This window comes from Mobula birostris, chromosome 3, assembly GCF_030028105.1.
Source record: "Mobula birostris isolate sMobBir1 chromosome 3, sMobBir1.hap1, whole genome shotgun sequence".
In the NCBI taxonomy this organism is placed as follows: Eukaryota; Metazoa; Chordata; class Chondrichthyes; order Myliobatiformes; family Myliobatidae; genus Mobula; species Mobula birostris.
In genome coordinates, this window is record NC_092372.1 from 153,348,046 (window position 1) to 153,372,595 (window position 24,550).

The 24,550-nt window shown below is 40.4% G+C and overlaps 1 protein-coding gene across 12 annotated transcripts in view; it reads right to left on the minus strand.

Moving 5' to 3' along the window:
• Positions 1-24,550, minus strand: part of invs (inversin) — a 276,292-nt gene that overhangs the window by 78,989 nt on the left and 172,753 nt on the right. For all 12 annotated transcript variants that reach the window (XR_011885432.1, XR_011885430.1, XR_011885431.1 and 9 more), the window contains 3 exons: positions 22,419-22,574; positions 9,380-9,609; positions 1,336-1,442 (listed from right to left, as the gene is read on the minus strand). Coding sequence is in view for 9 of the 12 variants with exons in the window: in XM_072253505.1 (XP_072109606.1) it covers positions 1,336-1,442; positions 9,380-9,609; positions 22,419-22,574 (493 nt within the window). In the remaining 3 variants the exon portion in view is untranslated. The remainder of the gene's footprint in view (positions 1-1,335; positions 1,443-9,379; positions 9,610-22,418; positions 22,575-24,550) is intronic.

Below are 24,550 nucleotides of genomic sequence, written 5' to 3' on the forward strand. Positions count from 1 at the left end.
AAGGAGAAAATCAATACATGCCACTTTTCTATGTGAAACGAGCAGCACAAAGCAAAGGTATGATCAAAGACGCAGCCTGCAGCTCAATTTAAATTGAGTGCAGGCTGTCACTTGCACGAAGCCAGTGAGGTGTGAACACCAGTTGATCATCAACAAAGCACCAGCAGCGTTCTTGTCCAGGACATGAGCTTCTGATTCCAGAAAATCCCTTCCTCAGCTCCAAAATGAGGCTTTTTGACAGCTGACGGAAAGGTACTCCCATCAGGCACTGAGACATTCTGTTTTCTTGTAAATGACTTCTCTTAAATAAAATGCTGCATAACCTAGAGGTCCTCCTGCATTTTGTGTGTATAACAAAGTTGCGAATAGTTTTTTGTATAATTCAAGTGATGTGGCTAAGCATTTAACTGGCCATCCTTAATTGTCCTTGAAAAGGTGGTGGGGAGCTTGAAGCATTGCAGTCTTTGAGATGCGGGTACATGCATAATGCTGTTACCAAGAAGAATTCCAGGATTCCTGCTGACGATGAAGGAACATCAATACATTTCCATGGCGTGTGGCTTGCAGGGAGGGCAACCTTCAGGCCGTGATGCCTCTGCTGCCTTTGTCCCTCTAACCAGCAGATGCTGTGGGTTTGGAACACAATGTCTAAAGCAGTCTCAGTGAGTTCCTGCAGTGCAACATGTGTAAGCTGCAGTCTGCTGCTACAGTGTATCAGGAGTGGGGTAAATGGATGGTTGAGGATGAGGTTGACTATCGAGCAGCCTGCTACGTTCTGTGAGGTGTCAAATGACCTGAGTATTATTGAAGCTGCGCTCACCCAGACAAAGCTACCCAGTCAGTATTCCATCACACTCCTGACTTAAGCCTTGTAGATGGTGAGGATTCAAAGCGTCTAACCTGCTTTTGTAGCCACAATGTATATATTGCTATCCAGTTCAGTTTCTGGTCAATGGAAACCTCCAGTGTATTAATAGCTGGAGATTCAGTGATGGCAATGCCATTAAATGTCAGAAGAATTTCCTCATGATGGATATGATCATTGACTGACACTAGTGTGGTGCAAATATTACTTTTATGCTGTAATAACACACACTACAAATCAGATTTTTAAAAAACTCAAAGTTGTTTAATAAGTTATGTTGCCAACCAGCAGAGGTAGGTGTGATATAGATTTAAATAATAAGAAAGTGAGCTGAAATAATACATCATAATGTGATGGGAGTATTTGTCTAACTCTCCAAAATGGCACCAAGAATAAATATGATATTTTTCTGCTATTAAGCATTATTAAATAACCTACTAGCAGGAAATTCAAGAGATTTCATATTTTACCTTTCTTCATTTGTCTCCATGTGATTAGGAAAGGCATTATAATTTAACAAAAGCTTCACAGCATCCAGGTAACCATTGTTGCAGGACCAATGTAGTGCTGTTCGTCCCTGAAATTAAGGATAAGAGCTGGATGTTATTTATGTGACATTGACACTGTTTTGAGCTGAAGAATTGGAGACAGTTTTCCCCCAAAAAAACGTCAATGATTTTAACATTCCTGGCAACCTCAAACCTTGACTCATATTTTGATGGTAAATTTTCACTTCCATTGCTTCTGGTGAATGTTTACTTTGCAGGATGGTGAATAAGTGTTGAGCATGAATACCTGTCGACGTATCAGACCATTGCTCTGCCATTTAGGAAGATTGTTCAAAATGACATGTGGCCTACACCAGCAAGAAGAGACAAGAAAATGAATTCCTGGCCTTTCTCGTTATTTCATTTACCTATATCTTTGGGCAGTCAAATAAATCATACTGATATTGTAGCTAGAATCATAGTCCACAGCCTGCAGCATGAATGACCTAAGCTACACCAAACAAGTGCAATTTTTTTCCTCACAGAGAACTAAACAGGAAAATTCATCTTGGAAGCAGTATTGTGATCTATTTTAAAATGTAACCTCACTGCTTCATCGCATACTACAAATAAAACATAAAAATATCAGTCATATATATTTTAAAAATTTAACTATTCCCTGGCTGTGCTTTTGCACCAATGTAACTGCTTCTGTAAAAGTCTCAGCAAATCTAAATTCATTTCTTCCCTTAGTCTTGTATTTGAACCTGGCTGAGCCCACAGAGAATGAGACTGGAGAATAATTAATGGAAACAGCAAAATGGCCAATGAATTAAACAGGCACCTTGCATTATAAAGGCTATAAGTAGCATCCTAATAAAGGTATAAGTTTTAGATACAACTTCTTTGTTGAAGAATTGATTTCTTCACAAAGCAGGAAACCACAGGCATATAGGAGGGAGACAGAAAATCTGGCTGAGTAGTGCCTCTCACCCAATGTCAGCAAGGCCAAGGAGCTGATTATTAACTTCAGGAGGAGGAAACCAGAGGTCCATGAGCCAGTCCTCACTGGGTATCAGAGGTGGAGAGGGTCAACAACTTTAAATTCCTAGGTGTTATCATCTCAAAGGAATGAATCATATCTTGGGCCCAGAACGCAAGTACAATTACGAGAAAGCACAGCAGCACCTCCACTTTCTTAGGATTTGTGAAGATTCGGCATGATAATCTACAACTTTGACTAACTTCTACTGATGTGTGATGGAAAGTATATTGACTGGTTGCATCATAATCTGGCATGGAAACACCAGTGCCCTTGAACAGAAAATCCTGCAAAAAGTAGTGGATAAGACCCAGTTCATCACTCCCTCCCCACCACTGAGCACATGTACACAGAGCATTGTCGCAGGGAAGCAGCATCATCATCCAGGACACCCACCACCCAAGTAATGCTTTGTTCTTACTGCTGCCATCACCAGCAAGTTCAGCAACAGTTATTACCCATCAACCATCAGGCTCTTGAACCAGAGGGGATAACTTCACTCACCCCCATCACTGAATTGTTCCCACAACCTATTGTCTCACTTTCAAGGACTCTTCGTTTTGTGTTCATGATATTTATTGTTTATAGTATTTATTATTATTATTCCTTTTTAATCTTCTTTTTGTTTTTTGCATGCTGGTTGTCTGGCCTGTAGGTGCAGTCTTTCATTGATTCTATGTTGGTTATTGGATTTATTGCATATGCCCGCAAGAAAATGAATCTCAGGGTTGTATATGGTGACATATATGTACTCTGATAATAAATCGACTTTGAACCTTAAAGGTAATCAGGAAAAGTCACTGTGCTATATAACTGTAAAGTAACATGTTTGGCAGATAAAATATGTGCTATACTTCAATTTCCAGAAAGTACTTAATTAGGTGTCAAGTCAAAGGTTTTTGTGGAAAATAAGTGTTCATGAAATAAAGTACCTGGTAGAGATGTAAAATTGGCTGTTGAACAGGAAAGACATAAAGGATCTTTTCATTGGCAGGATGTAAAGAGTGGCGTGCCACAGATATTGGCATTTGAGTTCCAACCTTTTACAATGACTATAAACAACTTCAATCTAACTGAGCTACAAGATCATCTACCCAACCTGTACACTGCACACATTCAAATAAAACACCATCAGTCCTGTATTCACCCCTGTTCATTTCAATTTTGTCTCTGTGTTGCCTGAGGTTAAATTCTTATCCATTTCTTAACTTTTTAACCTTATTCTTTATTCTGAATTTAGTAACTCCTGCACTCCCCTTACTTTTCCAAACTCAGAATCAGGTTTAATATTGTTACGTAACCGGCAACAATGAATATCAATCGAGTCAGGTTATATAAAAACAACCAAACATTTATTAAACATGGATAAACAATAAAAAACAAATGAAAACCTTATCTGGAAGTTAACCACTATGCGGCCGTTCAACAAATCGTCACTCGGCACTGGTTCTTAAAGCGAAAAATTCGAAAACAGTTCTTAAAGTGGTAAAGTCAAACACAGTTCTTAAAATGGTAAATTCTTAAGTCCAACAGATTTATACATTCAATTGGGAGAGACTTCTCTGGAGAAGGATTTCTTCATAGACGCGACTTTCCTGTTGGTTCTGTCCAAAGGATTCACGATGAAGGAAATAAATGGCTTAAAACAACTGACCTTAATTTCTAGAGAGCACCTTGCATGAACTTCCTTTCTCTATTGGCAAGAGTTATCTTCGATTCAGGTTGCTACTTCTTCAATGAAGACTCAATAAGATCGACCCTTTATTAAACTGCCCAACGATACCAAATTCTCTTAATCCTTTATGTCCTGTACTTCGATAAAGTCTTCACTCTCCAATATTACTGAAAAGGTACATCAACAAATCTAGCAGAAATTGCCAGTCCAGCACTATTGTACCTTGCAACAGAATGTAACACTCCGTTTTAAAAATGAAACTGCATCATAAAACAAATACGCAACCAGAACGGAGACACTGACGAACGTTCTAGCTGGAAAACTAAAAACTAACTACGTCACCAGAGGTCTTCCCTTTTATACCTGTGGTGAACATGTCATCACGAGACCTCCATTGGTGGGAAAATTACATCAGGTGACCTCCAAAAGACCATTACATCATTCTCACAAGAAAGTCACAAGATCTCCTTGAGGTATGTAACAATATCACTAGCCTATGTCATGAAATTTGTTGTTTTGTGTCAGCACTACATTGCAATACACAATAATAAAAACTATAAATTGCGATAAGTATATAAAAAATTAAATAAGTAGTGCAAAAAGAGAGGGTAAAAAAAATACCAAGGAAGTGTTCATAGATTTATTGTCCATTCAGAAATCTGATGGCAGGGAGGAAGAAGCTGTTCCTGAAATAGTGAGCGCGTGTCTTCAGGCTCCTGTATCTCCCCCTGGTATGTCCTGCATAATGGGGTCCTTAATGATAGATGCCACCTTTTTGAAGCAACACCTTTTGAAGGTGTCCTGGATGCTGGGGAGGCTAGTGCCTACGATGGAGTTGGCAGAGTTTACAGCTTTCTGAGGCTTTTTCCAATCCTGTGCAGTGGCTCACCTATACCTGATGATGATGCACAGGGATAATCCCACAGTACATCTGTAGAAACTTGTGAGTATCTTTGGTGACGTACCAATTCTCCCCACGTTCCTAATGAAGTAGAGCCGCTATCATGCCTTCTTTGTAATTGTATCAATGTTTGGCCCAGGATAGATCCTCAGCGGTATTGACACCCAGGAACTTGAAAATGCTCACCCTTTCCATTTCTGATCTCTTGATGAAGTCTATTGCATGTCCCCTCGAGTTACTTTTCCTGAAGTCTACAATTAATTCCTTAGCCCTTCTAACGTTGAGTGCAAGTTTGTTGTGACACCACTCAACCAACTGACCTACCTCTCTCCTGTACGCCACATCTTCACCATCTGAAGTTCTGCCAACGATAGTTGTGTCATTGGCAAATTTATATATGGTGTTCGAGCTGTGCCTAGCCACACAATCGTGGCTGTAGAGAGAGTAGAGTATTGGGTTAAGCACGCATCCTTATATGTACCAGTGTTGATTGTCAATGAGGAGGAGATGTTATTTTCTATCCACACCAACTGTGGTCTTCCAGTGAGGAAGTCAAGGATCCAGTTGCAGAGGGAAGTATCGAGGCCTAGGTTGTAGAGCTTTTTGAATATTGTGGAGATCATTCTAACTGGTTGCATCATCATCAGGTATGGAAGGATCGGAAAAAGCTGCAGAAAATTGCAGATTCGGTCAGCTCCGTCATAGACACCAGCCTTCACAGCTTCGAGGGGACCTTCAAAAGGGGATACCTCGAAAAGGTGGCATCCATTATTAAGGAGCCCAATCATCCAGGCCATGCCCTCTTCTCATTGCTACCACCAAGGAGGAGATACCAGAGCCTGAAGACACACACAGACACAATTTCAGGAACAGCTTATTCCTCTCCACCATCAGATTTCTGAATAGATAATAGACCCATGAACACCAGCTCACTACAGTTTTTCTTTATTATTGTTCCCCTTTTGAATTTCTTATTTAATATACAATATTATAATTTATAGTTTTTGTTCGTTATATATAGCAATGTACTGCTGCCACAAAACAGTACATTTCATGACATTTTCCAGTGATATTAAACCTGATTCTGATTCTGCTATGTTGACACCGGAACCTAGTTGCGGGCTGCTCCCAGCACATCCATTGTGTGTGTTGGTTGTTAACCCAAACAAATCATTTCACTGCATGTTTCAATGTACATGTGATAAATAAATCTGAATCGGAATCTTCTTAAGCAATTCCTTTCAAACAAGAATGACTTGCTTATCCTCTGGTTTTATGGGTTCTTCGGAAGCAACACCACACTCTTTGCCTAATTGTTCTTACTGTCTCGTCTCCGTGGCTATCCCTCGAGGTTGAGTATGATGGTCTTTGTTCCATTGATCTATTTATGGGCTCCCAAGTGGCTTATGAGTCCAATCTTGGCTTTGAAAGTTCTTCCACATTCAGGACAGGTAGTTCCAGATGGAAGATCGGGCTTTGGTAGCTGCTGCCTCTCTTTTCCTCTTCTTCTCTTTTCTTCTAATTCTGCACATCTGTTGGCTTCGAAAGTTGCTGTTTTTTCTTGGATGATGGCCTGCCAGAGTTTCCTGTCCTTGGCATTGGTCTCCCAATTGTTGATGTCGATGTTACAATTCTTCACGTTGGCTTTTAAAATGTCTTTGAATCTCTTCTGTTGTCCCCCTCTTTAACATTTGCCTTCTTTAAGCTGGGAGTAGAAGCCTGGTTTGGGCAGACATTTGTCTTTCATCCGAACAACATGACCTCTCCATCTTAGTTGGTTCTTGATGACCTAGCCTCCAATACTTGTTGTTTTTGCTTCATTTAGCATGCTGACGTTGGTTCTTCTATCTTCCCAGCTGATATTTAAGATGTTTCGAAGACAGCGTTGATGGAACTTTTCAAGTGCCTTCAGATGTCGTCGGTATGTTGTCCAGGTTTCTGATGCATACAGGAGCGCTGGGATCACCACTACTTTGTACACTAACATTTTGGTGTCTGTTCGGATGTCACAACCATGAAAGACTCTTGTTTGGAGACGTCCAAAAGCTGTTCCAGTGCATTTACGATGATGTTGGATCTCGTCATTAAGGTCGACATTGGAGGAGAGGTGACTTCCAAGATACGGAAAGTCGTCCATGTTTTCCAGGGTTGTTTTGCCAAGCTGAATTGATGGTTCTATCCAATTTGTCTCAGTTGGTGACAATTGGTAGATGATCTGAGTCTTCTTGGAATTGATGGTAAGTCCAAGTTTTGTGTATGCACAGTTGAAGGCAGTCAGAATCTGTTGTAGGTGGTTTTCTGAGAGAGCTGCAACACTGTTGTCATCTGTGTATTGGAACTTGATGAGGGAACTCGTGGATGTCTTGTTTTTGGACTTGAGATGGGCAAGATTGAAAAGTCTGCCATCTGTTCTGCGGACAATTTTGATTTCTGGGGGTAGGTTGTCCTTGACGATGTGGATGATTGTCGCAATGAAGATGGTGAACAAAGTTGGGGCAATCACGCATTCCTGTTTTACTCCTGATCTAACTTGAAAAGGCTCACAGTTACTGTTACTGACCATGATTGTGGAAAGCATGCCATCATGGAGGAGTCTCAGGATTCGAATGTACTTTTCAGGGCATCCATAGGTGGATAGGACATCCCATAGGGGTTCCCTCGATGCCGAGTCAAAGGCTTTGGTGAGGTCGATGAATGCCATGTACAAAGGTTGAAGTTGTTCACGACATTTTTCTTGTAGTTGTCACATTGTGAAGATCATGTCGATTGCTTCACGTGATGGTCTAAAACTGGCTTAAGTCTCTGGAAGGATCTTCTCGGCTAAAGGCTTGAGCCAGTTGTTCATGATGTAGATGAGGATCTTTCCTGCTGTTGCTAACGGAAATTCCACAACAATTTCTGCATCCAATTGATTGCCTTTCCTTTTGTAGATGGTAACGATTGCTGAGACTCTAAAGTCTGCTGGTACGTCTTAATTTATCCAGATCTTGATGAGAAGTTGATGCAGTTGGTAATGAAGTGGGTTACCTCCAATTCTGTAGACCTTGGCTTTTATTCCATTGAGTCCAGCGGCTTTGTTGTTTTTCAAGGTTTTGATGGCTTCCTTGACTTCTATAAGTGTTGGTATTTTGCTTAGGGAGTTGTCAATGGGCTGTTTTGGAATGTTGTTAATCCCATTCCTGTCAAATGAGACAGTTTGATTTAGAGATCTTCAAAGTGCTCCCTCCATCTAGAATTGATGTCAGCATTGCTCTTCAGGATGGTTGCCAATGACACTCGAGGCTTTTTCAACGCAATTAAGGTTATTTTTGGCCCATCCACTCACGGTCAAGCCCCTCTCTTACTATCTACTTTATACAAGGGTGATGTATTTTTAGTACTAATGAAGTTATAAAGTTATGTATTGGATATATGAAATAATCCTATCATTACCATCTCAACTAAATATACCCTTGCATTTTTAAGGTATTTACTTTCAATGCCTGTTGAAAATTACCTTTGAAACTTTACATGTGCTGTTACAGATTACTAGAAATCTAGTGCTATGCACTAGATACTGCAGATACTATAGGGACACAGTTTCTGGAAGCAACAGAATCAAAAATAAGGCATAAGAGACAGGGAAAAACAGATCATTGTATTACCACAAACAATTTCTTGTCAGCTTATTCCCATTAGACCACTTATTTACTTCAGCCACATTATAGAGTATAGAGAGAAATGTCACTGTTCATAGTGACAATGATTACATAAAACATACATTTACAAACAAGAGGAAATCTGCAGATGCTGGAGATCCAAGCAACACACACAAAATGCTGAGTTCCTCCAGCATTTTGTGTGTATTGCTGAGACATACATTTCATTGTTAAGTAAAAACAATTTGAACCTATTTTAAGTAAGTATTGATAAATTTAGATATGTCATTTCTTAATTTTTTTTGGAGGGAAGCAGTCTCCTAAACACGAGATTCTAGAGGATCAAACACAAAATGCTGGAGGAACTCAGCTCCTTCTATCTATACTAGTCTACAAAACAAGGTGAATGAGCAGCCACATTGTTATTTACCAATTATTTCTTTCCCAGGAATCTGCAAAATGCAAATTGCTACTTGATTCCGACAGTGGCCATAACTGGACATAGACATTGTCTGTAGAAAATATTTCAACTGAGAACCCAAGCCACTAGGTGATCATTCAGAAGGTACATATCCAATCATAACTTAGTGCGCTGACAAAGGCAAAAGGTGATGTGCAAGTAAATCAACTTTGTACAGAACTTAATTTCACTGGACCACAAAACCACATGATTAAAATATACAAGATACAAAATATACAAGTTATTTGAAATAAATGTGTTATTTCTTTGTTCAAATTTATTTTCTGAAGCACCATATTTAATAGGTTACCTGCTTGTCTTGTATATTGGGATCAGCTTTGTTTTCCATGAGCACCGCCATACAGTTGATGTAGCCTCCGTATGCAGCACACTGCAAGGGAGTTCTCCCAGCAAAATCCTGAACATTAGGGTTAATCAGATTCTGAATCAGGATCTGACAGACATCTGCATTTCCTCCCAGGGCAGCCCAGTGTAAAGGACTATGGCCATCTTGGTCAAGCAAATCCACTCTGCCACCCCCTATAATATTATAAATGAAGAAATTAGGCAATTCCATCAATATTAGTAAATATAAAATTTATAGAAACTTTATACGGTTATAACTATTTCTAATCTTGAACATCAGGATCATTAACGTAGGCCACCTTGATCTGTGCCATTTATGTACAATGCAATTTGTACCAAATACCTGAACACAACCCAGTGTGCCTCGGGCAACTCTGTAAAATCTATACAATGAACCCCATATCTATAAACATTCCTCTATTAAGTTACTAGTTGTTTCAAAAATTTTTATTGTGAAGCAACATCAGCTTAACCACAATAGACAATGTCCTAAAGTACAATGCTTCTTTTTTCTTTTCTTTCTTATCACAACATAATGAAAGCCAAATGAATGTATGTATAGTAAACAAGCAAAAAGAAAAGGAAACCCTACCACCCCATCTCCTTTCCCCTTCCCAGCCCTACCCTCCCCTCGTCCCTCCCGTATGTGCTATTTAGGTCCTACTGGCCCCCACACTTAGTTCAGCTGTCGGTCCCTTCTAAATACAACAGTAATGCTTGGCAGGTTTTTTCAAATTCCTTGAGTCTGTCCTTGATAACGTACCTTATCCTCTCTAGATGCAGAGTATCCATTAATGCAGCCAGCCATTGTCTGATTGATGGAGTTCCCTCCTTTTTCCAGAACATCAATATGAGTTTCTTTCTATTAAGTATGCCATGGGTCAGGAGTCGTTGCTGGGTAGCCTGGAATTTATTTGACCTCGCAGGAGCTCCAAAAATTATTAAAATGGGGTCTGGTATTATCTGAACCTTTAGTACCTTCGATAGAACTTCAAATATTTGCTTCCAATACTCTCGTATCCTGGGATATAAAGCACAACTATGCAACAGATTTGCCTCTGAGGCATTTCTCACACATTGGGAACACCTCTGGGAATATTTGATGAATCCTTACTTTTGAGTAATGTAGTCTATGTAGGATTTTAAATTGTATTAAACAATGCTCTATTAAGTTATTAGTTAAGAATATTCCTAATTCCTTCGAAAATTTACTACAGATAATACTTCCAGCATCTTTGTAAGCAGTGTAATCCATATCATAACACCAACTACATGAACAAAAATTTCCTAATTTCACACCTGGGTTTTCTTTAGGAATACAAAACAGTGTGTCCCTGGTAAGTAAATGATTTCTTTCATACAATGTTATTATTGTATCTACAGTACTTACATGCAGTTTTTGTGAAAAGGTGTGAATACTGGCTGCATCCTTGCGTATTTTTAATCAATATGGAAGATCTCCCAAACTGCTTTATTGAACCAAAAGTATCTAATTCACCCTTTATGTTTATTCATTTGATCTTGCTTTTGTTCACCTAAAAAATTACTGTTACCACTCTGTCTCACCAACTGTGTGAAATATCACAGGAAAAATGTGGCACTGCTATCAGCAAACCACTCTTATGGAGAAATGAGCCACTGTAACACAGTACAACTGAACTTAATTTACTATGCTATGCATATGTGGTTTATGCATTTTTTTTCCTTTTCACATATTGCTTTGTAAACTAATCTGACACAAAGGAAGGAAATGTAATGTGAAAATGAAAGATGTTTGCGTAAAGGGAGAAAATGTAAAAAATATGGAGGCTGAAACCTTTAACTATTTAGAGCACTATTACTACTACCACCGAAGTGAATTAGATTAGATTGAAGACAATCTGTGTTTTCAACTAGAGCAGAAATACTCTTATCAGAAATGTCAGTGAAGTCAACAAGCGTGAAAAAAATATCTGCCTCATATTGCCCTTGTTTATACCAAAATTCTGATCATTTGGATGTTACTTAATACTTTGCCACAATTACCTGCTCAGTAAGACATATTTTCCCCAAGCTCTAAAGCTGATAGCAACATATTTTCCTTATGCTATCTTACATGGTTGTTAAGGGGGAAGGGTAACAGCAATTTCTTTGGTGAACATAAACAAGACCAGGTTAGTAGATGAGTGCATAAACATAAAGGGTGATTCAAAACTCAGTGAACATAGGCAAGAAATGTGCAATCCTGAACTAACCCAAGCCAAATTTATGCTAACTACTATATATTATGACGACAGTTTGCAGCCAGCATTGGGTGTCTCAGCTGCACGTACTAGTATACTGAACATTTTCAGTGGTTATACTTCTTAAAGTACATGCCACACATCTTAAAAGGAACGATGCATGTTGGCTACATCAGCACTTCAAACTTATTTTGAAATGGTAAAAGTAATAAGGGCACAATAATTACGCGGAAGTATTATATTGGGTACGTATGTCCTTGGATTACAATCATCAAGGGATCTATAAAATTTAAATTCAGTGGATTAAATAATTTAGAATGAAGTGCAATCATCACTAATAATGATGACAAAAATATTCTGGTATGTAGAGAATATAGAGATCAGATTGGGAATCACGATGAAGGAAAATCTTTTTAAGTTCATCTTTACCAAGTAACCTGAAATGGATGTACCTGTGCATGACAGGATTCAGAGGAGCTTCACTCCAAGTACACATTTCATTGATTGTATACATTTGTTGCTTGTTGTCCTCTGCACTCTGGCTGATCTTTCATTGATCCTGTTATAGTTACTATTCTATGGATTTGATGAGTATGCCTGCAGGAAAATGAATCTCAAGTTTGTTTATGGTGACATATATGTACTTTGATAATAAAATTTACTTTGAACTTATTGTCTATGGCGAATTACAATCAAGTGCATTGGATGGATTCAAAATCAATCAAGTACTGTAGCTCAAGATAGGGTGAGTATGAAAAGCCATGACAATCACTGGCAACAGAAATGTATTTCACTAACTTCCGCTGCCATATGGCAAAGCACTTCCCTTCTTTTATCATTTCACTCCCTCTGCAGAACCATTCTTGTTTCATTGAGAAATGCAAAGGAGCATGCCAGAAGCAGTATCAGATGTATTTAAAACTGAGTTATCAGGCTGCTGAAGCAATGAATATGCATACTAAGCAATGAAAACAGCATGCTGAGACAGAATTGATAGCACACAAGTAGATCACATCAAAGCAAAGCAATCCTGCGCTTCAGTGGACAACTAACAACGGGAGGAAGAAGTCCCATGAACGTTCCCCTCCTCAACAGTGAGTGACAAAACAAGTCCAAAGGACTTGCTACCATAGTCATAAATATGGTTGATCCACTCTGTCAAAACCGAGGTTTGTCACTGCAGTTTCCACTCCATTCAATTCACTTCACAGTATATCAAGAACCGACGGTGAACATCGGAAAGTGCAAATCCTACAGACCCTGACAAAATTCAGGCTGCAGTGTTAAAGATTTCTGATGCAGAACTAGCACAAGCATAACAAAAAATGCCGAGTTCCAGAACTGAGCAAGCTAGAGTGACAGCATTTGACGGGTTGTAACATTAAGGAGCCCCATTCAAGCTGAAAGAAAAAGGTATCAAAGGGAAGCTCTGAAAGCAGTTATACCAAGCATGATTTGTGGATATTAAAAGCCAGTCGTCAGTCTCATGGCATTGCTGCAAGTGTTCTTTCAGGTAAACTTCTAGGCTGTAACATTTTCAGCAACACAAACTTCTGGAGGAACTCAGTAATAGAGGAGAATTATCCACCTCCATAGATGATGACTGACTTGCTGAGTCTCTCCAGCATTTGTGTGTTGCTCAAGATTTACAGCATCTGCAGAATCTCCTGTGTAACAGCATTAGCTGTTTTTACAATGTCCTTACATTTATCATAAGGTCAGAAATAGGGATGGTGCTATCACTGTGTCAGGAACTTGGCAGGATCTTGAGGATTTCCATGCATGCATGGTTTAACTTGGAAATACTAGCATTGCTATTAGTGCTTCAGCCTCTTTCAGAGTGCTTTTTGCAGCCTCCTCTGCTGCAAATAAGAGAAATTACTTAAACATCACATAATAATATACCCTTGAAAATTCATGCTTTATTGCCAGAGTTGATTCCTTATGGGCATACCAAGCAAACTACCTAACAAAAGCTAATTTTATTCATCTGTGCCTCGAGCTTCTAGTGTGCCATAGAGATTGACAGCAGCACCATTAATGATTATTTTGAAGACATGCTCTTTGAAAGATGATCATAATGATGAGGTTGTTAGGGATGCTGACAGTTTGGATGAGGATGGTTGGGGAGGAGGCAAAATGAAGAAATGCAGTATCAGTTTGAATGTGGATAATGGGAGGAGACACAGAAATGGATTAGGAAGTTAGTGATTTGCTGGTGATGGGATTAGGGAGGGAAAAAGATGAAGACTAGGGAGCAATACCTTGGATACTGGTGGTGGGGAAAGGAGGAGAATGGATAAGGGGAAAGGGGGATGATTGATATTAGGGAAGAGTGGATAGTGGCAGTAGCAGGGAGGGATGAAAGGGAAAGGTGGATGAGGAGCAGCAGATGTTTGTGAAGAAGGGCAAAAGAGCAAAGAGCATTTCGGGGATGGGGTGGAGCAGCAATGTAAAACTGCTAATTAACAGGTTGGACAAGAAGGCTGTGGGTTGAGAGCTGTTGGCTGTTAGTAGATGTCCTCGTCCAGCTTGGTACTGGGAAGACCCCAATGTTGCAGGAGTCTGCAATAAGTGGGCACATCAGGACAATGTGATAAAAGTTTTCCAGAAAAAGGAACAATGCTAGAGAATGACATAATGTTGTTGGCCTCTGATGCAGAAGGTGCTTCAGAGCCACATGACTCAAACCCAGAAGTGTTAAGTCAAATTTCCGGAGTAACTGGAAATGACTGCAAACTGAAGTATTTCAAAGGGGGAAAACTTATCATACAATTAGATTCTATTCCCAGGATTTTAAATACTTTATCTGAATTTTTTAAAAAGGTAGACGCTTATTTTAGTTATGATATATTCGAACCTTAAGTTAGCACACAGCACTATGCTCAAAAGGGTAAAACAAAATACAGTGGCATGCAAGGGCTTGGGCACCCCTGGTCAAAACTTCTGTTACTGTGAATAGTTAAGTGAGTAGAAGATGAACGGATCTCCAAAAGTCATAAAGTTAAAGATGAAACATTCTTTTCAACATTTTAAGCAAGATTAGTGTATTATTTTTGTTTTGTACAATTTTAGAGTGAAAATAAGGAAAGGAGCATAATGCAAAAGTTTGGACACCCCAAGAGATTTGATCTCTCAGATAACTTTTACCAAGGTCTCAGACCTTAATTAGCTTGTTAGGGCTATGGCTTGTTCACAGTTATCGTTAGGAAAGGCCAGGTGATGCAAATTTCAAAGCTTTATAAATACCCTGACTCTTCAAACCTTGTCCCAACAATCAGCAGCCATGGGCTCCTCTAAGCAGCTGCCTAGCATTCTGAAAATTAAAATAAATGATGCCCACAAAGCAGGAGAAGGCTATAAGAAGATAGCAAGGCATTTCCAGGTAGCCGTTTCCTCAGCTCATAATGTAATTAAGAAATGGCAGTTAACAGGAACAGTGGAGGTCAAGTTGAGGTCTGGAAGAGCAAGAAAACTTTCTGAGAGAACTGCTCGTAGGATTGCTAGAAACGCAAATCAAAACCCCCGTTTGACTGCAAAGGACCTTCAGGAAGATTTAGCAGACTCTGGAGTGGTGGTGCACTGTTCTACTGTGCAGCAACACCTGCACAAATATGACCTTCATGAAAGAGTCATCAGAAGAAAACCTTTCCTGCGTCCTCACCACAAAATTCAGCGTCAGAACGTCTAAACAAGCCTGATGCATTTTGGAAACAAGTCCTGTGGACTGATGAAGTTAAAATAGAACTTTTTGACAGCAATGAGCAAAGGTATGTTTGGAGAAGAAAGGGTGCAGAATTTCATGAAAAGAACACCTCTCCAACTTTTAAACATGGGGGTGGATCGATCATGCTTTGGGCTTGTGCTGCAGCCAGCGGCACGGGGAACATTTCACTGGTACAGGGAAGAATGAATTCAATTAAATACCAGCAAATTCTGGAAGCAAATATCACACTGTCTGTAAAAAAGCTGAAGATGAAAAGAGGATGGCTTCTACAACAGGATAATGATCCTAAACACACCTCAAAATCCACAATGGACTACCTTAAGAGGTGCAAGCTGAAGGTTTTGCCATGGCCCTCACAGTCCCCCGACGTAAACATCATCGAAAATCTGTGGATAGACCTTAAAAGAGCAGTGCATGCAAGAGGGCCCAAGAATCTCACAGAACTAGAAGCCTTTTGCAAGGAAGAATGGACGAAAGTCCCCCAAACAAGAATTGAAAGACTCTTAGCTGGCTACAGAAAGCGTTTACAAGCTGTGATACTTGCCAAAGGGGGTGTTACTAAGTACCCATGCAGGGTGCCCAAACTTTTGCTTCAGGCCCTTTTCCTTTTTTGTTATTTTGAAACTGTAAAAAGCTAGAAATAAAAAAGTAATCTTGCCTAAAGTATTAAGGAAGTGTGTCATCTTTAACTTTATGCCTTTTGGAAATCAGGTCATCTTTTACTCACTTAGCTATTCACAGTAACAGAAATTTTGACCAGGGGTGCCCAAACCTTTGCATGCCACTGTACTTATTTTTTGCTTCCTGGCACGCTGCCTGTGGAAATTCTTTATTACAACTGTTCACTCAGGTAACTTAGTGACTTCACTTTAGCTGGATAGCAGAGATGCCCTCAGCAATAGTTCTGGTTAAAAACCCAGTTCTCACCATTCAGAATACAAAATAATTTCTTCATTGGGGGGGAGGAGGGGGGGCTAATGTTTACGCCACCCTGAGCAGGGTGAATGTACTGAAGGCAACTGGTCCGGATGGAATACCTGGCCATGTGCTCAGAGTCTGTGCAGGGTAGTTGGCCGGGGTCTTCACAGACATTTTTAATCTGTCCCTCGCCCAGGCAGTTGTCCCCACAAGCTGCAAGATCGCCACCATCATGTCAGTGCCGAAGCATTCCACTGCCATGGGCCTGAATGACTTCCATCCAGTTGCACTCACCCCCATCATTGAAAAGTGCTTTGACAGACTGGTTCTGTCACATCTGAAATCCTGTCTGCCCTCTACCCTGGACCCCCATCAATTTGCATATCGCACGAACAGGTCAACAGAGGATGCTATCTCCACGGCACTCCACCCTGCCCTAATGCACCTGGACAGCCCCAACTCTTACTTCAGAATGCTGTTCATTGACTTTAGTTTGGCATTCAATACTGTGATCCCCTCCAAGCTGACCACCAAACTTCACCAGCTTGGTATGAGAGTATCCCTCTGCAATTGGACCTTGGACTTTCTGACTAACAGACCCCAATCAATTAAGTTAGACAACCTCTCCTCCTCCATTCTCACCCTGAACACCGGCGTGCCTCAAGGCTGTGTGCTGAGCCCTCTTCTGTACTCCCCTTTCACCTATGACCACGTTCCTATACATGGTTCTAACTCCATAATCAAGTTTGCAGACGACACCACGGTGGTTGGCCTGATCAGAGGGGATTACGAGACTGCCTACAGGGACGAGGTCCAGCACCTGGCTGCGTGGTGTGCCGACAACAATCTGGCCCTTATCACCCAGAAGACCAAGGAGATCATTGTGGACTTCAGGCAAGCCAGGAGTCACACTCACGTCCCCATCTACATCAACGGAACTGTAGTGGAGCGTGTATCAAGCTTCAAATTCCTTGGTGTCCACATTTCTGAGGATCTCACCTGGTCCCTGAACTACTCATCCTGATCAAAAATGAGCAACAGCGCCTTTATTTCCTACGGAGCATGAAGAAAGCTCACCTCTGTCCCAGGATACTGACGGACTTTTACCGCTGTACCATTGAGAGCATACTCACCAACTGCATCTCAGTGTGGTACGGCAATTGTCCCATATCGGACGCAAAGCACTCCAGTGTGTGGTGAAAACTGCCCAGCGGACTATCGGCATCAAATTGCCCACCATTGAGAACATCTACCATAAACGCTACCTGGGCAGGGTGAAAAGCATTATCAGGGATGCATCTCACCCTAACCATGGACTTTTTACTCTCCTCCCATCCGGTAGGCGCTACAGGAGCCTCCGCTCCCACACCAGCAGGCACAGGAAGAGCTTCTTCCCTGAGGCTGTGACACTGCTGAACCTCTCATCACGGCACTAAGCAGTATTGCATCCATATTGTACTGTCTCAGTACTTTTATATTTGCGTGCTGTAGCACTTCTTAAACTCGCAGTTATTTTGTAAGTAACACTATTCTTTGCATTTCTGGTCAGATGCTAAATGCATTTCATTGGCTTTGTATCTGTACTCGGTACAATGACAATAAGGTTGAATCTAATCTAATGGAAAATGCTACTGCATCACTAGTATCGTCAAATTCTGAAACATTGTCTTTAACGTGATACACCTTCACTATGTCCACAAACCACCGACAGATCTATTTTGGCTCTTCTTATTGAACTTTTGATTTTTTAAATCTTTATGCACTTTACAAAACTGAATCTATTACCAATGCTAGGCTGACTTTTGCTGCTGACTATTTTAACTTATTTCACATTTTGAGAGAATGGGGCCAGTGGGACAATACATATTTGTACAAAGTTCTCAGCTATCAGCGTGCAAAATTTGCCCAAATGCATCTGCTCCAGGTTAGACCTAATGCACAAGTTCTTGATATGTATGGAAACATATATTTGTCCACAGCTGGATCAATAAGCTAATTTAAGCCAATATGTATTTAATTGTTTTATAAATATGTATGCTTTAGTGTTTTTAAGTTAATTTTAATTTTTAATATTATTTTAACTTTTCATTAGCTCCAAGGTATATCTATTGTCAAAGGTATTCACAAATTTTCAAGTTCAGTAATTGCTTTGATAGCTAGTGAGCCAGGGCCAAAGGTCTCACTGGGTGTCAAAGCCATTCTGAGGACACAGCCAGCCAGTTATATAGGGATGGCCGTGTACACACTACACTACAGTGAGCTCTTCCAATGAGCTGAGGTCAACCACCAGCGGTTAACTGCCTTCAATCACATGCAACAAAACATTGTGGTCCAAGGGCAGACTACTGTTGACCTTGGGGTCAGCAGGTGATCTGCCCAAGTATGTTATGATGGCTTTTACATGTGTTATTTGATGCCATTAAACTGTAGACTTTTGTCTGGATCAGCAACTTGATTTTCGTACAATTATATAATCTTGGTAAGCATTCCAGAGAACGGAAGAGGTAGTGTCAGTTTTGGAGCAGTCAAACAAAATGCTGAAATTGCCAGTTATGCTGGATTTGTCACAGGCTCAGGGAAACACCAAAGATCACATGACAGGAGTGTGCTTCACTGCCAAAATGAACTTTGCCAAACTCCAGATTCAGCAAACCAATTGGCCTTTTGGTACTTATCTACAGAACTTCTTACATTGCAATGACTCATTGTAGTTTGAAAAACGACTGAATACGTTGCCTGAAGAGCATCCTCACCTATTTCCCCAGTTTACATTCTATTCTAGTTCAACGGCTTTCAGCTGTGATGGTGCCATATAAATATTAGCTACTGTTATTTAATGTTATTTATCTAAAAACAATCAAAAACTGCCAAGATTCAGCAAACCATTTAAGCACCTGGAATGCTATCAGTACCTTAGCTTAAAGGTTTCCTCTACCAGTAATACAGTTTAGTCATAGTCATAGTAATAGTAATACTTTATTGATCCCGGGGGAAATTGGTTTTTGTTACAGTTGCACCATAAATAATAAATAGTAATAAAACAATAAATAGTTAAATAGTAATATGTAAATTATGCCAGGAAGTAAGTCCAGGACCAGCCTATTGGCTCAGGGTGTCTGACCCTCCAAGGGAGGAGTTGTAAAGTTTGATGGCCACAGGCAGGAATGACTTCCTATGACACTCAGTGCTGCATCTCGGTGGAATGAGTCTCTGGCTGAATGTACTCCTGTGCCCAACCAGTACATTGCGTAATGGATGGGAGATATTGTCCAAGATGGCAGGCAACTTGGACAGCATCCTCTTTTCAGACACCACCGTCAGAGAGTCCAGTTCCATCCCCACAACATCACTGGCCTTACGAATGAGTTGCATTTGATATGCAACTCATATGAATGATATGCATTTCTCTTTAATGATATAAACAACATATTTCAGAATTAACAGAGGTGTTCATGACCATAGTTTTTGTGGGTGTTAGGAGGTTTAGAGGGGATTTGAAGAAAAATCCTTTCACCTGAGGTGAGGACATCTGCAATTCACTGCCTGATAGTAAAAAGCATTTAGACGAGCACTTGAAGTTCCATGGCATGGAAGGCTACAGGACAATTGCTGGGAAGGCAATCAATAGCTGATGAGTATAAATAGGTTCCTGATGGTTGGCCATCAAGAACAGTGGGTCAAAGGGCCTGTTTTGGATTTGTGTCAAGTGGTTCTGTTGAAATTTAGCTAGGGAAGGGGGGGGGGTCCTCAGGCTACATAAATCTTTCAAGAACAGAAGGTGTGTATTCTGGAAAGATTTTTATATTCAAGGAATTAAAATTTTCCTCTTATTCTCCCCTGCATTGACCTGCAAGGTAAAACACATGATCCAATTCACCACTTCAGTGTCAGATTTGATATCACTGGCATATGTCATTTATGAAATTTGTTGTTTTGCAGCAGCAATACATAGAATTAAAAACTCTACATTACAGTAAGTATAAATATCTGACATTCTGCCAACAATAGTTGTTTCATCAGCAAATCTATAGATGCTGTTTGAGCTCTGCCTAGCCACATAGTCGTGGGTGTAGAGAGAGCAGTGTAGTGGGCTAAGCACACATCCTTGACGTGTGCCAGTCCTGATTGTCAGCGAGGAGGAGATGTTATTTCCAATCCACACAGACTGTGGTCTCCCAGTGAGGAAGTCAAGGATCCAGTTGCTAAATAGCTGCTCCACCTGACTCTGCTTTGGACACTTTTAACTTGCACTGGACACTTATAACTGACTTTAACTGACGTGTGGCTGTTGTGTTTTACTATTTATTGTTATGTTTATTATTTAGTGTTGCGTTTGTTATGTTATGATTGCACTGCCCCTGAGAAACGCTGTCTCATTCTGCCCTGCAGAGCTGATGTATGGTTAGAATGACAATAAAGTTTTTTGAATCTTGAAGTACAGAGGCCCTGGTTTTGAAGCTTGTTGATTAGAACTGAGGGTATGATTGTGTTGAATGCTGACCTGTAGTCAATAAACAGCAGCCTGACATATGTATTACTATTGTCCAGATGATTGCCAAGTGGAGAGCCAATGAGATTGCATCTGCTGTAGACCTATTGTGGCAATAGGGAAATTACAGCAGGCCTAGGTCCTTGCTTAGGCAGGAGTTGATTCTAGCCATGAATGAATGAATGAATTTACTTTATTACTTACATCCTTTAAATACATGAGGAGTAAAAATCTTTATGTGGTGTCTCCATTCAAATGTGCAATTTTACAATTATAGTGCTTTATAATAAATATTATGTACAACAGGATAGTCAATATAACACAGAAATACTGTAGCATCAGCATGAATTAATCAGTCTGATGGCCTGGTGGAAGAGGCTGTCCTGGAGCCTGTTGGTCCTGGCTTTCATGCCGCAGTACCATTTCCCAGATGGTAGCAGCTGGAACAGTTTGTGGTTGGGGTAACTCGGGTTTCCAATGATCCTTCAGGCCCTTTTTACACACCTGTCTTTGTAAATGTCTTGAATAGTGGAAAGTTCAAATCTACAGATGCGCTGAGCTGTCTGCATCACTCTCCACAGAGTCCTGCGATTGAGGGAAGTACAGTTCCCTCACCAGGCAGTGATGCAGCCAGTCAGGATGCTCTCAAATGTGCCCCTGTAGAAAGTTCTTAGAATTTGGGTGAGCCACACCAAATGTCTTCAACCATCTGAGGTGAAAGAGGCGCTGTTGTGCCTTTTTTACTACACAGCTAGTATGTACAGACCACGTGAGATCCTCAGTGATGTTTATGCCAAGGAATTTAAAGCTGTTCACGCTCTCAACCCCAGATCCACTGATGTCTATAGGGGTTAGCCTGTCTCCATTCCTCCTGCAGTCCACAACCAGCTCCTTTGTTTTTGCGACGTTGAGGGAGAGGTTGTTATCTTGACACCACTGTGTCAGGGTGATGACTTCCTCACTGTAGGCTGCCTCATTTTGAGATTAGGCCAATCAGTGTCACGTCATCAGCAAATTTAATTGGCAGATTGGAGCTGCGTGGGGCAACACAGTCAGGGGTATACAGAGTGTAAAGGAAGGGGCTTGGGACACAGCCCTGAGAGGCACCTGTGTTGAGGGTCAGAGGGGCAGAGGAGAGGGAGCCCACTCTTACCACCTGCCGGCGATCTGACATTACCAATCTCTCAAAGCACTTCACCCCATTGTATGTCATTGAAGCAGCTCAGTCTGCTTTCCTTTCTCACTGGTATCACCGTTAGCCATCCGAAGCAGGTGAGAACCTCTGACTATTGAAGATGTCCTTGAACACTCCTGCCAGTTGGTTGGCACAGGTTTTCACAGCCCTACCAGGTACACCATGAGGGCCTGACACCTTAATTATAATTAGTGGGCATTTTTTATTTATATTAACATTATAACTGTCATAAAGTCTGTCTCTTACACAGATAATGTCAGTTGTTTGTATTATCCACAGGCTGTGTAAAAGCCATTTCAGACTTTAAAAGCACTCATAAAGGTTATTCTTTTAATCACCACAAGCAAAATCAAGTGTTTCTTCTACTATTTAGCTGGAAGAGAAGAAACTTGCAAATATTCTGCACACACAGCAATTATAAAGAAAGCTAACCTTCAATAAGTGTCTGGATCACCTCTTTATGGCCCATCTCACAAGCACGGAAGAGTGGTGTATGTTTCATCACATCCATAGCATCTACCTGTGCCCCGTGCTCCAACAGCAGCTTCACCGTGCTGACATGACCCCCGAGGACTGCAGCATGCAGAGCTAGACGCAAAGAAAATAGAAACGCCATCAAACCCTTTCAAACAGAGCTTTCAACATTTAATCAGGACAATATTAATATGTATAAATGGAATAACCCTTTCAATTTAATTCCTTAACTTTACAATATAAAATAAGTTTGTTAGCAGTAAGTACGACGAAGATGGTTCTTAAAATATGTAGGGGCATTTCTCCAAAGAAAAGTTAGTTGATCCTCTTTCTTCCGTTGTTTAATTGCCTACTATCATTCAGGAGTGCATGTGAACTGCAGAGTTTTAATCTGATCTATAGGTTGTGGTGTTGCTTAACTCTACCTGCTTCTGATATTTAGCATGTACTTGGTCCTGTATGCCGTTGATATCTCAATATTAGCAACATTTTGTGTTCCGTTTTTCCACACAAACCGAACTGATCATTAATTTTCATCAGGGGATGTTAGGCTACAAGGTTACTGATGGTGATAAATATATATTCCTTGCTACTGCTCCTGATCCTTCATTGGTATCCACATTTGAGCTGCTGTCTTCATTTAAAATCTATCCAATTTATCATAATTGTGATGCCACACAATACAACAGAGTTATCCTCAAAGTGATGATGAAACATAATCTCTCAAAGAATGGCAGGATGGCGGTATCATTCTTAACAAGTACATTGGCAACAGATAGATTAGCTTACCCTTCAGGGTTTCTCCATGATCATCTGCCATAGGGCTTGTCTGCAAACTTCATGGTGCTAGCCTACTATTCTTGGTGAAGTACACTCTGGTGAAGCTTTGCCATTCACTACTCTGTCAGGATGGGGAAGGTCAATCGTTGCAAATATTTAAAGATGAGACAGAAAAATCTTTGAAAGATGAGGGAATATGAAGCTTTAGGGAACTGGCAAGGAAGATGAGGCCTGAAGCAGATTAGTCATAATCATATTATACAGTGCATTGGGCTTGAGGGGGTTGAGGGACCCCCTCCTGCTCCTTTCTCATGTTGTTTGATTATTCTTCACAGTGTTTTTCATCAGTTGAGAGAAGGCAAGAAGAAGTAATCAGCAAATGTTTTCTGATCATTTTTGAAGTTGGTATCCGAAAATTCAAGGGATCCAAAGTTGAGTACTCCTAGGGACACTCACTTCTGACTTTGTCCAGCCTGCAGTGGGTCAGTCCTGACTCTAAATCAGGAGATACCCTGAATAGTCATGGCAGATTCTTGAACACTAATGTCCTCAAAGAATCAAGCCTTTTAGCTAACGCCAGACTTTAGCTGCTGAACAATTTCACCCAACTTAGGGGATACATTTCCAAATTCCGTGAGCAGCATTTTGCAAGTTTGATGGTTTTGCACTTTTATAAATGCAGGTGATTTTCAGTTTATTGTTTTGTTTGGTCATTTCAAATAACTCTTAATGCTGTGGCCAGGATGTGTCAGAACAGATTTCTTTCCCCAAAGAACGTTAGTAAAGGAGTTGAAACCGTGACATTTAACTTGGGATAAACTTAGTTTATTTTAAATATTTTCACTTCATCTTTTGTATCATGTACATACAAGAAGATAGATCACAAATATACTATAAAGTACTGTGGAAATTGCAGCAAAGCAATGGTTAAGAAGTGTGCTAACCAAACAGAGCACAGACACTTTGTAAGCCTTTCTCTGTGTGAATGATCACTAAGGCAACAAGTCAAGATGATAAGCTGACAGCAAGTGTGCAGACATAGTGCAGTCACCTAGGCTGAACATGGTCTTCGAAAGCCTAACTCTTGTACAGCCTTTCTGTTTAAACCTGGGAACCAAGGTCGCTGAGCATACCAAGACAAGATGAAGATGTACTGTATATGAAGGATTCTGGGACAACATTTACTATTGGACAGTTATTTTACTAATTCTCAATTATTTTTGGCCTTTAACACATGGATTTAACTGGCTATTAACACCAGAAATATTTATTATGATTGGTACTTGAATATGCAAATGATGGCATTCAGC